General features: G+C 41.6%; 1 protein-coding gene across 3 annotated transcripts in view; it reads right to left on the bottom strand.

Annotated features, from left to right (window-relative positions):
- Positions 1 to 17,120, bottom strand: part of CPED1 (cadherin like and PC-esterase domain containing 1) — a 153,522-nt gene extending 136,402 nt beyond the window's left edge. The window contains exons 1-3 of one of the 3 annotated variants that reach the window (XM_057412198.1): positions 16,733 to 17,120; positions 15,798 to 16,258; positions 4,027 to 4,213 (exon numbers count right to left, since the gene is read on the bottom strand). In XM_057412198.1, the coding sequence (XP_057268181.1) occupies positions 4,027 to 4,213; positions 15,798 to 16,049 (439 nt within the window). In that variant the 5' untranslated portion in view covers positions 16,050 to 16,258; positions 16,733 to 17,120. The other 2 variants (XM_057412195.1, XM_057412197.1) reach the window with 2 other exon arrangements.
- Between the last annotated feature and the right edge of the window lie 697 nt (positions 17,121 to 17,817).

Below are 17,817 nucleotides of genomic sequence, written 5' to 3'. Positions count from 1 at the left end.
GAGGGTCACCATTGGCTAATGAGACACGAACATTGAGCAAAGGACAGGAAAACTGATAGCTCCAGAAATAAGTCGTTTAATAAGTAGTTTTATTTATCATAGAAATGTTTGGGTTGGAAGGGATCTTAAGGATCATCTAATTCCAACCCCCTGCCACAGGCAGGGACACCTTCAATTAGACCAGGTTGCTCAAAGCCCCAGCCAACCTGGCCTTGAACACTGCCAGGGATGGGGCAGCCACAGCTTCTCTGGCAACCTGTGCCAGGGCCTCAGCACCCTCACAGTAAAGGACTTCTATTAATGTTTAATCTGAATCTACCCTCTTTTAGTTTAAAGCCATTCCTCCTTGTCCTGTCCCTGCATGCCCTTGTAAAAAATCCCTCTCCAGCTTTCTTGTAGATCCTTTAGGTACTGGAAGGCCCTGTCTTAGTAGATGTCATCTTGGGAAAAGTATGGAATTCATGACAGGTTCGGGAAGCAGACAGTAACTACAGAATATTATTTTTGGAGGGCAGAAGTGCATTGAGTGCAACAAATTTCTGATATAAAACATTCCTGTTAAAAAATGTTATAAAGATGTTGGCAGGGTGTCACAGAGCCATAGGTACCCACAGATCCTGTTAAACTTTACTGTAGCCCCACATACAAGAGCTTCTCAACTGGAAGGACAGAGAAGGCAGCAGGAGACTCTGGAAAATATTTGGCAAGTCCTTCACTGGTGTTTGCAACTCTGGGAGGACATAGGGTGCTCTGAAGCCAGGCAGCTCATCCCACTGACCTCTGACAGAGCAGCACAGCTTTGTGCCAGGCTGAGGTAGGGAAGCACACTTGTGTGGCTCAGCATGGCAAACCTTCCAGGAGAAAGCTTAGCGATGTGGGGCTTTCTCACTCCTTCTTCTGATGCTTTTTTTTACTGTCCATGGGGCTATGATACCATTTTCAACACCCTCCAAAGCTGCAGTAAAGGCAGAACTTGTCGCAGAGGCTATGCCTCTGTGAATGGAGTCTCACACTTTTAAAAAGGAAGAGGGAGGAAGGAACAGCACACCAAGCACACCTTCTGCCTAGCTGGGAAACAAACAAGTGTACCAGTTACAGATGTGCTAGCCAGTACAACTAGATATCTTTCTCATCAGCTGTTACACAACTTCAGTTGAACTGCTTGCTTCATGATGGACTTATCACAGATACTGGAGATACTGACCATGCTGAAACAGATCTACACCAGCAGCAGCTGCATGTCCAAAGAGGCATCTCTCTGCAAAATATGACTATGCCATCCTCTGCTACTAACACAGTTCCACCACTCTACCTCCATCCCAGCAGCAGACTAAGAGATGTGTTAAACCTTACAGCAAACCTGGCTCATACTGGGCTGCCACTAGAAGGAAGACTAAAGAGCTCAGAGCAGAGCAGGCAGAGATATCATCAGTTCATGGGCTTTTACCTCCATGTGGGTTTAATTGCTAAGGAATGGTGAAAGCATAGCTACTTTTTGTTCAAGCAAAGCTGCTGAAGAATTTACTGACAAAGCTATTTTTCAGTGAAAATTTAGGGGATTGTATAATTTATGTTTTACTGCAGAATGTATCTGTATGGATTTTTCATAGGAAACCCATAAACCACAGTCTCTTCACCATGAAAAAGAAATATAATGTATGCCCTTCCTTTTTAGACAACTATTTTCCATTTACCAAAACCCAAACTGTTGTGGCTGGTCTGCAAGAGCTGAAAAATTTCCACTGAAGAAAACTATTCTCTTGATGTTTCTCCCTGACAGCAAAAAAAAACAGTGCTGCAGCCCAGGTGTGGAGGATCTCTTTGGAATGTGGGTGTCCAGAGCTGTCACATTTGGATTTCAAATGGGGACAGAACTGGCCCCAGAATTGATTGCGGACCAGAACAAAAAAGTTAGGAATGTTTTGTGGTGAATTTTTTTCCATATATGACTTCAGCTAGACTCTTGGCTCTCAGCCATTCTAAACAAAAAATCCTTTCAAAATTAGAGTGAACTTTGAAAGATACGTGAGTAAGACAGACTGCAGAAAAATAAAAGCACGGGATAGAGCTCCTAAATAACACCAAGTAAGAAGGAATGACACTGGTTTTAGGTTTTTCATATCACTCATGATCTATGCTTCTCAGTCAATTATGTATATCTTTTTAATAGAGGCTTCAAGGAACATATTCTTTAATAATCCTATTAGAAAAATATTATGACACAGAATAGCTCAAAATACCCTTCTCCAAAATAAAGAGTACTGTCCCATCCAGAACAGTAAACCCCATCATCTACTGGCAAAGAAAAATTACTTTGAGCCTAGCATTTAGTTCTAAGAAAAGATCATTGGTTTGGTATGCAGTCATGCTCTTTTACTTACTTGTTTTTAAAACAGAAGTTTAAAGCAAGGCAGTTACATAACACATGGCACAATTAAAGGCAGATTTACGTTGCCATGAAGCGGAATTAGTAGAGTCTTGCTCTTTAAATTCAATTGGCAAGCATTTGTCTTTTTTACGTATTTCAGCATCTGCTGGAAGCTGCAGGATGTTCCTGAAAAATACTTAAAAACCTTTATATTATTTTTTTCCTTTACTGGAAAAGTACTACAGGAAATACTGGTGCTAGCCTGCAAAATATAAATGCCCACAGATAAGTGGATTTCTGCAGAGGCAATATTTGGAGTGTAAAAACCTGTACTGGAGAACTTCATCCTGAACAGATCACTGTAGCAATATCCAGCACAGTCATTTATATTTTTTTCCAGGTCACAGCTGAGTTTGCCATACCCACTTCCTTGGCCATTGAAAACAGAAGTATTTCACAGACATGTTGCACATGGTCCCCAGAGATGCCATCTTTCCTCTGCAGCCCACCTGACATTAGCAAAGCCTGCAGACATGATGTATTTGTCACTGAGATGGAAAGGAATGGCTGAAAGGTGCCTGTGAAACCAGATTAAAATAAAAGAGTGAGGTGAAGATAATCTACTATGTCCTGGTACAGCCTGCCAAGAAAACTACATGAACCTCATTTTCAAGAAAGTTTCTTAAAGGAACTTAAAATTAGTGGTGGAATTTTCAGCAGCCTCAAGCATGCTAAGTAATTATGGTTTTATCTGTCAAACTACTCTGGTTGGTTAAAGCACAAAGCAAAACTGATCTCTCTAGTAACCTCAGGAATGTATTACAAGCCTGAATGATGTAAACAGCACTCCCTTTAGCTTGAGAAATAATCAACCACACCATTTTTCTACTGACAGAATGGTGACCTGCGTATTTTTTTCAAAGCCTTCCAGTTACAAAATTGACTTCCAATAGAAGACCAAACTGAGATCAGAGTTTCACTTCATACCTCCTAAGGTGATCAAGAGCATTTAAACATGGTCAGTGTACATACAACTGATGCTCAAGGCTCCTCTACCAATCACAGTGGAACTCTACACAACAAAGCTGCAGTTCCCTGTGCAAGAGATCAAACTTCTTCAGTAGCCTGCTTTAACTGTGGTTCAGATTTTAAAAGGAACAAAGAACCAACTGTAATTTAACCCAGCTTCTGCAGCAAGTGCAAAATGTTCTTCTGTATCATGCTCTTTAACAAGCTTACAGAACAATCAAAACAATACCAATGGAAAAAGCATACTTCAATGCATACAGCTTTTCTTTAAGAGAGAAAATGAGAAGGAACCAAATGTAGCAGGTATTTGTTTTGTTATTAAATGCTCTATTGAAAATCTCTCAGTTACATTGATGAAGTTGATGTGAGAAGTCATCAGGAACCAAACGGATCTGATTTGTTTGTCAAGACTATGATGAATCACTCTGCTGCATTTCTTTTTTTTTTTTTTTTTCAGAAGGATGTATCTAATGGAAGAACCATCTAATTGTGGAAAATTAGCTGCACAACTGAGAAGGGCTAGAATTTGGCTTCTATGTTGACTCACATTGAGAGTTTCTATGGAAGAATGCTGGATCAATAGCCAACATTTAGTAACTAACGAATTAACTAAGTCAAATTATTCTTACTGTGATAAGGGCCCTCATGCCTGGGTTCTCTCATCAGCCTCCTGTTTTCAAGGACTGTGACTGTGTATCCATGTTTTGCCAGGATGCGCTGACAGAGCTGACGGTCGGTTTCACGGTGGGCAGGAGGTGCATACAGAACTGCTCTTCTCCTACGGCTTCCAAAGTACTGGAGAATGGCAGTGTCGATCTACAGCAAATACAATGCAAAGACAGTGGCTGTAAGACAGGACACTCCTCAGCAGTATAATACATAGTTGTTATACTTTTCACAAAAAGAAACTAGTAATTTACTGTGACAATCCAGGAACTATTTCTACTGTAATAAAGAATTCTCTTTATATCAGGGACTTCTGACCACAAATTCCATTTTGTATGCCTCTCCATTTTTTTTCTACCTCATTTTAGACCAATATTTCAAGGGCTTGAAAGCTCAGGGTAACAACAGAAGATCTTCAAACCCTAATCTTCCCTTCACAGAAAAACCTTTGGCTGAAATCTGGGTGGCTCTGGTAAGCTAGTAACAGTACTTGCCAGCCAACTTTGACTGTGGCCTCAGGCTGATCTGTGGGTCACCTAGCAAAGAAGACTTGGTGGGTCCCATGTAAAGTGTTCCAAGGAACATGGGTCCTATGCAGATGCTAAATGCATGGTTCTGAGTTCTGCTGTGCAGCATGATTAAGATGAGTACTGAGGTAAAAGCATGCAGAGGATAATCCTAAACAGTACTGTAGATTGCTGTGCCTATGGAAAAATAAAAGTAACCTTGTCAGTAACTTATTGCCTTATTAGTCCAAAACAATACATCCTCCAGGAGGACTGGCAGAGAGACTGGTATATAGGTGCAAATGGAGAGGTCTCAAATGAATCCCAAATAACTCTTGGGTTGTCTCACATTCACTGTCTTTCCACATAGTGCCTAAGAACAATGGCATCTAGAGGAAACCCTTACTCTGTATAATAGCCTGGAATATGAGCTTCTTACAAGAAAAAGTGGAAAAAGAGCCACCCCAAACACACAGAGATAGTGTGAGCTTGATACTAAGTTCTGAAAAGAGCAAATTAGTGGGCCACTGTCATCAGGTCCCTAGGAAAGGGGAATAACTTGTGTCTTACATAAATGTGGTAGGTTGACCCTGGCTGGACACCAGGTGCCCACCAAAGCTGCGCTATCACTCTCCTCCTCAGGTGGACAGGGGAGAGAAAATACAACAAAAGGCTCTTGGGTCAAGATAAGGACAGATCACTCATCAGTTACTGTCATGGGCAACACAGACTCAACTTGGGGAGATTAATTTATTCCAAGTCAAGTCAGAGTAGGGTAATGACAAAAAAATCTCCAAATCTTAAAACACTTTCCCCCTAACCCCTCCCTTCTTCTCGGGTTCAACTTTCCTCCTAAATTTTCTAATGTTTCCCTCACATATTCTTACTCCTCTCTCCAGCTGAAGTCTCATGAGTTTTTTCCCCCCTTCTTATCTGTGTTATCCCAGAGGCGCTACCACCATCACTGATGGGCTCAGCCTTGGCCCAGCAGGTCCATCCTGAAACCAGCTAGCACTGGCTCTGTTGGACGCAGGGGAAGCCTCTAGCAGCTTCTTGCACAAGCCACCACTGTAGCCCCTCCCTGCTACCAAATCCTTGCAAACCCAACAAAATAAGGCATAAAAATAGGATGTGCCATGTGGAGCCAGGTTACTAATATCTGGAATAGTCTAGTTGTTATTTTGCAATAAAAACACCATTAACAGACAAGATTTTCCTTCGGTGAATTTTTTTTTTTTTTGATTTAGCATTGAAACATAGTAGCATTTAAGCGATTAACTTCAGGACATGAAATTAGTTCTTGGCAAGTTCATGAATTTCAACCTACCAGTAGTTAGCAATATGTCCTTTAAAAACTATGATATTCCATAACTTCCAATTTTAGTAAGCTTATCACAGGACATACAAAGTGCTACACAAACAACACACCACTAGTTTGTGCCCAGTACACCCCACTGACAAGACAGATGTTTTGATATGAATGTATGTCATTCAAGATGCGTCCAGCTGTTTACAGGACCAGGCCTGTAAAATAAATACATTTTATCTCGTGATAAGTTCACTCCTCTCAGCAGTCTGTTCCCCAAGTACAAGATGCAGTTTTAAGTTACGTTTGGCTGATGTGTGAGCTCCTCTGTGGCAGTGAGGAGCACGAAGTATTTCAGAGCCCTGAGCCTCTGACGCCACATTTGCTGTTGCTCCAGAGCTGATATGCCCTTTGGAAAGGGTCAGCATCATTGAGGGGACCCTGAAAAATATCTCAGTATGACACTGTCAGAGCCTTCCACGAGTATTTGCTAAATGTGCAACCCAAGCTACTTTAGACACTGGGATATTCAAGGCTGATCACATGCTGGCTGGAAGCAGCACAAATAGCACAGGGTGAAGTCACAGGAACTGCATTAGTTACTCTGTCAGATGTCCTCACTGGCATACCAGCGTTTTTAAAACACATTAATTGGGCAGCAAGTGTCTCAGATCACCCTTCTCGACCACAACACCTGTCATTCTTTCCACTTCTGCCTTTGCACCTCCCTCCTCTCCTCTTAACTTCTCTCTTTCCTGCTCTCCTGCAGTGCCAGCAGCCGCTGGCAGCCTTTCCTCTCTATTTCCTGTCCTCGGTCCCTGTTCCCAAATCCAGCCCTTGCCCCAGCCCCGCTCCTGTGCTCCCTCTTGCTCCTCCTCCAGGCAGCCCGGCCAGCCACTTCCCACTTTCTATTCACTTGCCTTGCGGAAGAAGCTCAGAGGATCGGGACACCTCTCACTTTATTTTGCATGCATATCCAGTTTTGCATCCCACGTGCTGCAAGGGGCAGCGTTGTGGGGTGAACTGAGGACATGCGAGGAGCACAGAGGGGCTGCAGCCCAGGACACATTGCTGTTTGGTTTTAACATGCAGTTGTGGCTCATCCTGCTCCCATCCCTCCTGGTGTGGCTGGGGGTGCTTTGCTGCCTGCTGTGAGGGTCCAGCCTTGGATTTGGTAATGCTTTGCCTCCACCCCTCCTCACTAACAGATATCACACTTGTATCGTGCTACAAAAATACAGCTTTCTTTGTGAAAGCAAAGCCTCCTGCAGTGTTACACCTTAAGTGCTTTGCTTCAACTGACGTTAAGAGCTTCTGTCTCAAGCACCCAGGAATGACTATTTTCCAGTGTGGGCAATACTCCAAAGACGGCTCTCGCAGGGCTCACCCCAGCCTGGCCACCAAGACCCAGGGTGCTGGCCAGGCTTGGCGCTGAGCAGCACCCATGTCGCTCCTTCTGCCTGGCTGCTAAGGCACAGGGGACAGAAGCCAGGCGGCCTTGGGGCATCCCAAGGACCCCTGGGGTCAGCCTGTCTGCAGCAGGATCTGCCAGGGAGCAGAGTGCTCCCTCCCGCCTCCATGTGAGCACTGATGCATTTCCACCAGCTCCCCGGGGACCAGCAGAGATGTTTACAGCACTCGAGTTTGGTCATAGCAAATATTCAAGAGAGCATTGATAGCAGCATAAAAACCACAGCAGTTCAAGCAGCAGCAGTAACCTGGGTCACTTCCACAAAACACAAAAGGCCCCGGGCGGCTCCATGTGGCCCACACAGCAGCTGGCTCCTTCCGGGCACCTTTCATGGGTGATTGCAGTGGCCCTTGCAGGACAAGCACAGACTAGCTGCTTAGAACACACAGTCCAGAGACACATAAAATCCCCCAGGCTGCTGGTGCCCAAAGCATCCCGATTCAAGGCTGGGAGGGACTGGGCAGGCCTGGCTGGGAACATGCTGGCCTGCATCCCCAGCCTCCCCTCCCGCCACCCAGGCGCTGGACCTGAGATGCTTTTATCCACAGCTTCCCCAAAAGCCACGAAGAGATCTCTAGGACACTGTGGTCCTAAATTTAACAGCTTGACCTGATGTCTAATCCGGTACTATTAAATAATATGAAGTAGCTCAACACCTTTTACGGTGTTTGCTTGAGATCCATGCGTAGTGTTGCCAAATTTATTTCCTCTGCCCTTTCAGAGCTATTTGCAGTCCAGGTTACAAGATGCAATGTGTCCTCTGTTTTCTTGCCAAACCAGTGCACTGTAACACCTCACATTTTCTTCTTTTCTTCTAAACTACCCATTAGCTACATAGAAGTTAAAATAATTCTGCCCAACTGCATGCTTATAGCAAGTGATTCCATATATTTTTCCAAAGCTCTCTATAAAATGCCTTACATCACTGGCCATGCTGATCTAGTTACTACTGGATGTTTTTCAGAATTTCCAATGTTATAGCAATGGCAGTCATGTTTATACACTTAAAAAGAGTCTTCTGGTTTTTATAAAATGTTTCTCAATCATAAAAATGCAGTCTGGGCAGAGAGCTGGTATAAAAGAAGCAGAGTGCAGTAGATGAAAATAAGCTGGTCGCATATTTCCATGTTTTATGGTTCTGACTTTTTTGGCATTCCTGCAACTTTAATGGGCAGCAGGCTTAGACCAAAAAACTGACTCCATAAAATTTTGGATATTAGAGAATAATTGTTGAATGGTCCAATGTTTTCATATCCCAACCATTTTTTAGCTCTTCCCCAGTTTTTCCAGGCTATTTGTTAGGAGGTCAGTTTATTACAGATTCAATACATCTTATGTGAAAGGGATCAGTAAAGAGCATCTGTGGCCCATGTCTTACCTAGACAATAGTATGGCTGTCTACACAGACATTAATGAGGCTTTACAGCAAAGCTAAGATTTACCATGTGATTTAGGATGAGGCCTGTGTCAGTTTTGACATGACATACCTGCTTTTACAGCTTGAAAACCACTGCACTTAGCTGAGGTTTCTGAGTCACTGACCTCATTTTAGTGCAGTAGGCTGTTACAGATGACCCACAGCCTTAACAACTGGTCTAAACAAACCACAGTGGGCAGAAAAGTGCTAAAAATGCATTAAAATGAATTCTATGATTTTGCTTTCAGTTTATGAAAGAACATGAAAAACGCAAAAGAAAACAAATTTAGCTCCATAAAATTTATTATGAATTAAAAAAGTATTAAACTTCTATTCCTCTGAGATCTTAACAAATGAGATAAACAGTCCAGTTTACATAATATGAATGCTCAAGAATTACGTAACCATCTTTGTCTGACTGAAAATAGACTTCTGTTATCTGAGTTGCAATTCTTAGTTCTGTCTGCCTGCAAGTTCCACATAGCTGCAAAGTTCCCTGTTAAAGAGAAAATGTTTTGACATTTTCCTTGAAACTTCATTTTATTTTATTGAAGTCATGAATGTATAAAGACCTAATAGATTGTTTTAGTCTTGAAGCTTTCCTCTGTTGTACAGAATTTCTGGGTTGTTAAAAATCCAAAATTTTGTCAGTAACTGAATCTGATAATATATTATTACTGTTGCTGGTTTGGCCAAGAAGAAAATAGCAAAGATATTTCAAGTTGAGGAGAGAAAAACAGTTCCTTGGATTTTTTTAATTTTTTTTTTTTTTCAGATTCCAAGAAGACTGCGTAATTCCATAAATATTGATGCATTGTCTCTGCCTGGCAAGGAAACAAATATACAATTTGAATTGTTGCCATAGAATTTCATTGACCATCACTTCAACTGCAGAAACAAAATGCTTCTTCCTAACATAATGGCCCAACTCCTGTCTGCCTAAGCTCCTCTCAGGAAAGAACTCAAAAACTATGAATCATCTTTTCAGCCACCCAGTTCTGGTGGCATTAGTCCCTGTGTTGATTACAGGCAGCCACTCTTTTACTCCAAGCTATCCAAGACTGTCAGAGTCTGTCCAACTGCTTCAAATAACTTGACTGCAGTTTATTTTAACCCCACTGGTTTCTGCAGGTACTGGGCTGCTGCAAAACAGGTGGAGGAGACACTGTGCAAACCAAAAGGCCTTTGCATGAAATGGGGGTGAAACAACAATTCCATGAAAGAGAACCAGCCTTATATAAACAACTTTGGCACTACCAGCAATGTTCACAGGCAGCGAACCGTCTAATTCCCATTTAAGCCAGCAGAGGAAGTGTGGACCTACCTTCACTGCTAAATACCACCTAGCATAACATTACAGAAAACCCATGAGTGGGACTCCTAGAAACTACTGCACTGATATTAAACAGCATTAATAAAATCAAAAATAAAACCTTAGCATGTGGTTCTAATGCCTGAAGTCATTCATCTGCAGGACTGTGCAGGCCTTTATTAATTCCAGATGTGACTTTTAAATTCTTTTTCATGTTTGCATAAAAGTTCATAGAAATAGTAAGTTGTTCATACTACCGTTATATTTGAAGTGCACATAGCTCATGTATCAAGAAGTAACAGAGAAGTTTATTTCCCGTTTCACTTTCAGGAGGATATTTAAGTATGTTGGCTTTATGTTCTGTTAGATTTCCTAATCAGAAAGAACCGGGTTGTAGAATTAAATGGTTGGAATGTAATTTTGCTTCCAATTGTTTGCTGAATAAATACAGAGCAAGCAACTAGATTATTGGCACTACTCTGATGGCTGGTTTCTGACGTCTTCATAAATCCAAGAGCAAAACTAGACTATTTGCATAGTCATCACCAGCACTCTGAGCTGGAAGTACAGAGCTATTTTATCAAAATGCCTTTGCTTTATGACTGCATGCAGTTGATGGTACCGACTGCCTTGAGAACAGACAATGAGCCAATCCTACCATCTTATCAAAACAGGCACTTCTGAGGAAAGGGCTCCAATGAAGTGCATGAGTGAGATTCTGCCTTCATTTCCCATTTGCTGCCGAAGCATCCTTCTCAAAGTTCCCTTCCTGCAGAAAGTCTCCACCCTGTCCCTCTTTCCTGACTGCTATCACAATAACCCTGCCCTTTATCACCAAAACATCTTTAGCTGCTTCATAAAAATAGCTGTTTCCTCAGAGCCTTTTGCATTTTACATTGAAAAGTAAGAAAAAAAATTTCTTGCTTTTGTAGGGTTTCATTCCAAGGAAACTAGTTGCTGATACCATATACCATCTGACAATTGCTTTCTATTAGCAAAGGTTTCATACTATCAAAATTCTTTGTCTTGTAAGAAAAGAGTTCTCATTCCCCTACTGTATTCTATAAAATAAATAATCTTTAAAGATTTAATTTACTTCAAAAATGTATCAGCCCTTATTATGCATGAAGTACTCTTTTCTATTCAGAACTCTCACCACACTGCATTTCTGCATAATAGCAAAAATCACCCTTTGTCATTCTATCATCCAGCTTCATTTCTCCTTTTTCACATATTTACATTTCAAAAGTTCCCATTAGCTTTGTCTTCTTTTCTTTCCACTTCCATTCCCATCTCCCTTTCTCTTCCCCTGCACAAGTCCAGACCCCTCTGTGCACAATCTCTTCTGTGCCTTCTGAGGATACTATTCTATGATTCTATGATTACTTGCAGTCATAGTTCCCTACTCTGCCTCCCACACCACCTCCTTTCCCCGTGCCTTCTTCCATGACAGCCTTCTCTTGCCCCCTTCATTCCCTGCTTATACTGACTGAAACAGTCATATTTTATCAAAAAAAAAAAAAAATCAAAGAAAAAAACTCCAGACATATATGTTTAGAGGGTGAAGTTAATCACATTTGGTTTAAATGTCTGCATACAAGTCATGATGAATTTAGCATTAGAGGCGGTTATTTCTACTGACTATGAAGTCCAACTTTCTGGGTCTGACAAGATACAGTGGAGCACTCAAGTAAAGAGAGGATAATTCCACTCTGGCTGGTCAGCGTTCTAATTGCCTAGTAACAATTTCTCATCTTTTTAGTAATTTCCCTCCCAATTTACAAAATATAGGTACCTGGACCTGTAACCTGTGCAAGATGTTCAGCTGCATCTTCCTCCAAGTCTTGTTTAGGACTAAAGCATGATGTTTCTCCCTCTTTTTCTTCTTTTCGTTTTTCTACATAGTATATCTGAGATATGGCCACATCAAGCTGTCATTATCTTGCATCTTCCATACTGTCCACTCCCAGTAAATGGTATCCTATCCTATTTGTTCAGAAGGAAGCCATAAAAAACCTTTTCTCATTTTTCCTGTGTGCTCACCTCATTATAGCTCCTCTTGAGATACATCTTTTATACCAAACATAAGTGGCAGCTTGAGGGTCTTGAAAGTGAAGATTGCTTTCTTTCACCATACGTGTGACATTTTATGTATGAAGATGCCAGCCTCACCCACCCATTGAATTCTCATATAATCAGCTGCATGTCCTGTTTATTTTCCTTTTCTCAGTGGCCTTAGTCAGGGGATGTGAAGCAAGGCCCTTGTGAGTATCCATGGCATAATCTCTCTCAGGACCCATCTTAAAATTTAAAAATCTGATTTTTTTTTTATACATTGCCTATGGTTAGAAAGCTAGTATGCTGAAACAGTGCCTACCACATGAGCAATACTGTCTTACTTCTTTCTCCCCATAGCAGAGGTCCTACTTCTACCTGGGCAAAATGCACTGCTGGGAAGAGACAGCTAAGCTGGCTCTGGTTGAATTAATTCAGAGAGTGGAAACACAGTGTAACCAGCTAATTTACTCCTCAGAGCTGGCTGAGAAGCAGAGCTAGATTACTTGAATGGAATGTTTTTACATCTGGCTGGTACCAAAAGTATTTTTGGCACAATACCCTGCTAGGCAAATCTACACACAAGGTTTTCAAGGAGCTTTTTTGTTGACACCTATTTCAATTTGATGCACCAGCTCTTCTGCTCACTATATGTGTCTGCAAATATTTCATCATACAGGAGGTGAGCGTGCCTGGCTGAACCTGAAGACAGCCTGTTGCTGGATGTGATATCACCCTCTAATGCCATTAATGTCGGAGATTCAAAAATAAGCCTTCCATTTTTCATGCTACAGGTGTTAATATTTCATTTTATACTAGAAAATGTTGACCTCTGTTCACATGAAAACAAGGCTACAAAACTGGCTTTCCAGCAGCTTTTAAAACTCCTGTAATGTGTGGTACCTGAGAGAAGTACTATGAGCTGTCAGGTTTTCCAGGCTATGAATGAAATCTGCAATTTTTGCAATTTCAAAAAGACAGCTTGCAATGGCTCCATCCCAGGGCATCTTGGATGTAAAGACACACTTACAGACCAAACTGGTAATTTCCAGCCCCATACTTTTTCCACATTTGTCTGGAACTTTCCTTACCGAAATGAGACGAATTTTGAGATCAGAGATGCAATGGCAAAGCTGTACTTTTCCTCAGATCTCTCTCTCTGCTTCCCCAATGGCTCATAAAAGCTGCTATAGAGAAAATATCAGACTTTGGAAGGGGATTTTGCTCATGCAATAACAATATCATAACCAAAGCCTCGCAGCATGCTCAACACAATACTGCCTGTTTCTCTGAAGGAAGTAAGAGTTAAACCTGCCCCTACGCAGTCAGAAGACATTCTGCAGTGTGACAGATACTGTGGCTCAGAACCCAGAAACACTAAGTGTTATCTAAAGAATATTATCTCCAGCAGGGTCTTCTTTTCCTTAAAATTATTCATGAACTTTGATTTCAGAAGACCCACTGCCGTGCTTGCTTTAAGTCACTGTTTAACTGCACAAATGATTTTTTTCTGTTAGAACAAGTTTGCTTGCTGGACTATTTACAGAGTAAGTAGTTATTTAAAAATGTGAATAATTTGGACCATATTTAAAAGTATTTTTCCAGGTTCATACACAAAGATTTAAACCAGAGCTTTAATGAAAACTTGTTTTCCAAACTAGCTACTGTGGCTGGGCACGTGACAGTAAAATAAAACAGTGTAAAGTTTCGACCATGACATCTGTCTTAGATGTTATCAGGTACCGAATACAATCAAGCAAGGTAACAACAGTTCAGCTATTTGAATGAGCAGTGGGCGAAAACACACAGCTCAAGAGCACACTTTCAAAGCAAAGTGGTGGAGATTGTCGGCGATACTTGTCTTTTCTGTCCCCTGAGACTACTATTCAGCCCACACAACCAGCAGAGTATCCTCTGGAAACTTAGAGTAACATCCCAACATGTGCAAGACATTTTGTACATCATGCTCTAGGGGAAACTTTCAAGACAAACAAGGAGCCGGCTATGGGTGGTCTTCAGAACTTGAAGAGGAATGTGTTAGAGCAGCACAGCCCTGGAAAACACACCTATAAAGGGTTAACATATGCATTGACATCTGTAATATAGGTTCAGCATGTGCGTGTGATAGTCACATCCAACCATGTATGCTGGAGGGCAGAAAGTACTGCATGTTGTAAAAACAGGAGTTTCCTTCTCATTTCAAATAGAGAGCATGCCAAGTTCTGTGTTAATCCATATTTTTTCTCATGAAAATTGGGAAAGAAGAAATTACAAATACTTTCAGCCAAACAGCACACTTGCTATTATTTCACAAGTTCTTACAGTCTTTAGGTAGCCCAAGGAAAGATGTGAAATGTTCTTTGCTGTTACAATAGCAACAAGTAAAAAGAAATGGGCTCTAAGTGTCAAAAGCTGTAACACAATAGGACCTGCATCTGTCAGCTGTGCTTACTGCCCTTTAAATTGTAATTCTTCGTGTCACATTGTTGAACAAATCCAAATCTTGGTACCTAGTGTACTAAAAGGTCATTAAAATGTAAAATTATGACAAATGCAGCATTGAGTAGATTTCTGCAACTCTAAGATAAATCTCTCTGACCTTTGCTAGAAAAAAATATCCATTTTTTAAGATTTAAGCTTAAAAAGTTCATGCCATAGTTATTTCACATATCTCTTTTTGACTTTGCAGAAGATGCACTTTACAACCGGTCTCCTAAAATCAATATTACTGACTTTCCAGGCTGTGAACCCTGTCTTATCAAAGAAGCAGTCTTCTAATATATTTTTAACTGCTTCGTGTGGATGCTGTCCATAACCTGTGAAGTTATCAGATTAATGTTTACAGTCCTCATACAGTTGTATATAAAATGACAGTATAATGATAATTTCACAGTGTGCTATCTCCTGCACTATTAGCAGCTCCTTACAGGATTGAAGAAAACCCGAAACATTTGTGCTAGTGCTGATCACAGATTCCAGAGTAAAAATAACTACCTCAGTCTGGACCATTTAACAAACCACATTTTCCAACTAAAATAACAGTGTCTGCATTTGTTGGCTTTTAACACTCATTCTAGGAACCCTGTATAAAATAAACATGAGGTCAGGTAACCTAAGGACGAAGTTAAATTTGTGGGACAAAGATTCCAAAGTAAATAGTGAGATTTGAAAATGTGAAAAGTGTCTTTTCTACTTCTCAAGTGCAGCTTCTCAGCAGAATCCCAGTGAAGTTCAAAACAGACCAGGAGATAACTTTAACACAGGGCAGCTGCAGTCCTGGTGCTAGCTAACAGCCCCAGTCACTCTCATGAAACCCCACTGACTCCTGATTTACATGCCTGTACTGTAAAGCCTCTAAACCAATACCTAAAGCCAAAATAAAATATGGTCTGTGCAGCAAACTGCAATCCCCTGGGAGTCACAGAGCAATGCCATATTTCAGTAGAAGATTTCAAGATTCCTGTGTTAATGACACCAGACCAAGGAGCTGGTAATAGCGATGTGCTTGCGCATATGCTGCTGTCATTATATCACCCATTTGTTTGTATACAGATCTCAGACTTCCAAGCTTAGGCTAATTTTAGATGATGGACTCAGATGATCCTGCCAGACTCGCTATCCATCGCTTTGCTAATTATTGCTCAGCGCTATGCTCCAGCTGACTTACCTTTTTCACTGTCTGTGAGTTAGTGCTAGGGAGGAAGCAGTAAATGTTGCTTGGGGAGACCTCCTTGTATCTCCCCTGCTTGGATTTGGTCAGTTTGTTGGGTGTGATCCCATTAACAACTGTCGAAAGGATGCTGCTGGTCATGAGAGGAGACAGGGTCTGGCAGAACAGACAGATGGCCACCACTAAGGCCAGAAGGAAGGGACGAGGGCGACAAAGCCTGCGGCACCTGGGGACTTGCCCGCAAACCATGGCCTCTTCGCTGTCCTCACTTCGCCCTTTGCCACATTGCAGATGCAATCCAAGTAGCTGCGACTTATCAAAGGCAGACTTTACCCAAAACTAGCAAGAGTCTTGCCCATTTCTGCTGCTGAGCGCTTTCGTGGTGCCTGGCATGAAGTTACAGGTTCCAGAGGAGCAGAGGCTCAGGAAATTTTGTCCCATGGGGGTACAGGAACAACCTGTGAAAAAACAAGAAGTCAGCAGCAGCGAAGAGCAGCGTGCCATGGGGTGTTCTGCAAGGAGCCACAGCCAGCTCTTCCACACCACGCTGTCGGGAGAACAGACCTGTTGGCAGACAGGTGAGGAGCAGGAATCTTCACCCACGTTGCAGGAGGAACTACACAGCCACACGATAGCATCCAAGAAAGCAAGAGGTTAAAGCTAAACACATCCTGTCCGCAGCTGAAAAGAGTATGAGAGTGTACCAACTTTGTGAACAATCGTTTGCTGTTTTTTTTTCTCTCTTGCATTCTCAATTCCCACTTTGTTTTTACAGTTTCCTTCATTCCAGTCCTTTTAAATTGCCTCCTTCCTGTCAGCATACACCGCTTTCTCTCTAAAAGTGATCATTTATCTGAAAACTGACAGACTATGAAGATTTTAGTTTGCATTTGCTCTGTCCAGATTGCAAGTTCACAGTTACGTTTACTTACTCGGTTCTTATCCTGTTGGAAGTTTTCCGTTCTCCTCTAATGGGCTGCTGATTAAAACCACTTGGAACAACCCTGGCTCATGATCCCAGCTCGTCTCACACACTCAGAAGGCAGGCACACGCACATACACACGCCATCTGAAGCCAGTTGGACCACAGATTTCATATAAATAAAGGCTGGACTGCTCAGAGGGTGGGGCTAAACTAGCTCTGCTCCAAGCAGGCACAGGGTTTGGAGTCACAGCCTGGGATCTGGATGGGGAACAAGAGGTGTCCTTGCTCACACTGCATGCCTCCAAGCCACCATCACTGCAATTTTTAGAAATCTGCTGTTACAGCAACCAGACTAATTGAAACAATATTAATATCTTGCAGCCAGCAGAAATCTGAGCAGCACCTGCAATATTATTATCCAGATGATCAGAAATGTTGTAAAAGGAAGCAGATTTACTTGGACATAAGCGCCACTGACAAAGCAGTTGTCAGTAATTTTCCACAGTAGATGTAATATCTTGTAGCAGTGTATAAATAAAACTTCTTACTGATGTCAAAGAGGGAAAGAAAGGAGAGCAGGCAAAAATACTCCAGCGTACGCACTTAGTATCTAAGCCACAGAAGGTCTTAGTTACTACTTCCCCCTACTGACACAGGACAGGGACGAGATGGATGGGAACAGTTGACAAACTCTGTTATTTTTATAGACCAAAATTTCTCATATAATCCAGTTCCTTTAGCCAGAAATATCTGTATACAAGTTGTCTATTTTATCCTCCATCCTTAGTTATTTTTGTAAAGAAAGAGTCCTTGTTACATTGCCTTATATGAAAGAAATGAGTGTTGTTATGATAACTTTGAGGCAATTTACAAAATTTGACAGCAGCAGCCGCATTAGCAAGTTAGAGGCATATATACAGCAATGAAAATTATAGATTTGTTTGAAGTGTTAGTGTTTATTCAGTATTCAGATCCTTTGGGTTTTTTTTCCCCCATCTAAACCCATTAATTTGTACACATACAGAAAAATGCCACAGAAGTGATCCAACACCTTGCACAGAACCTCAGCTGTCTCACGCACTGCATTTTAGT

The sequence above is a fragment of the Pezoporus wallicus genome, unplaced genomic scaffold (genome assembly GCF_028554395.1).
Source record: "Pezoporus wallicus isolate ANWC-B61680 ecotype Strahan unplaced genomic scaffold, APGP_CSIRO_Pwel_v1 contig_3858, whole genome shotgun sequence".
Lineage (NCBI taxonomy): Eukaryota > Metazoa > Chordata > Aves > Psittaciformes > Psittacidae > Pezoporus > Pezoporus wallicus.
This window is presented reverse-complemented; position numbering and strand designations above follow the sequence as displayed.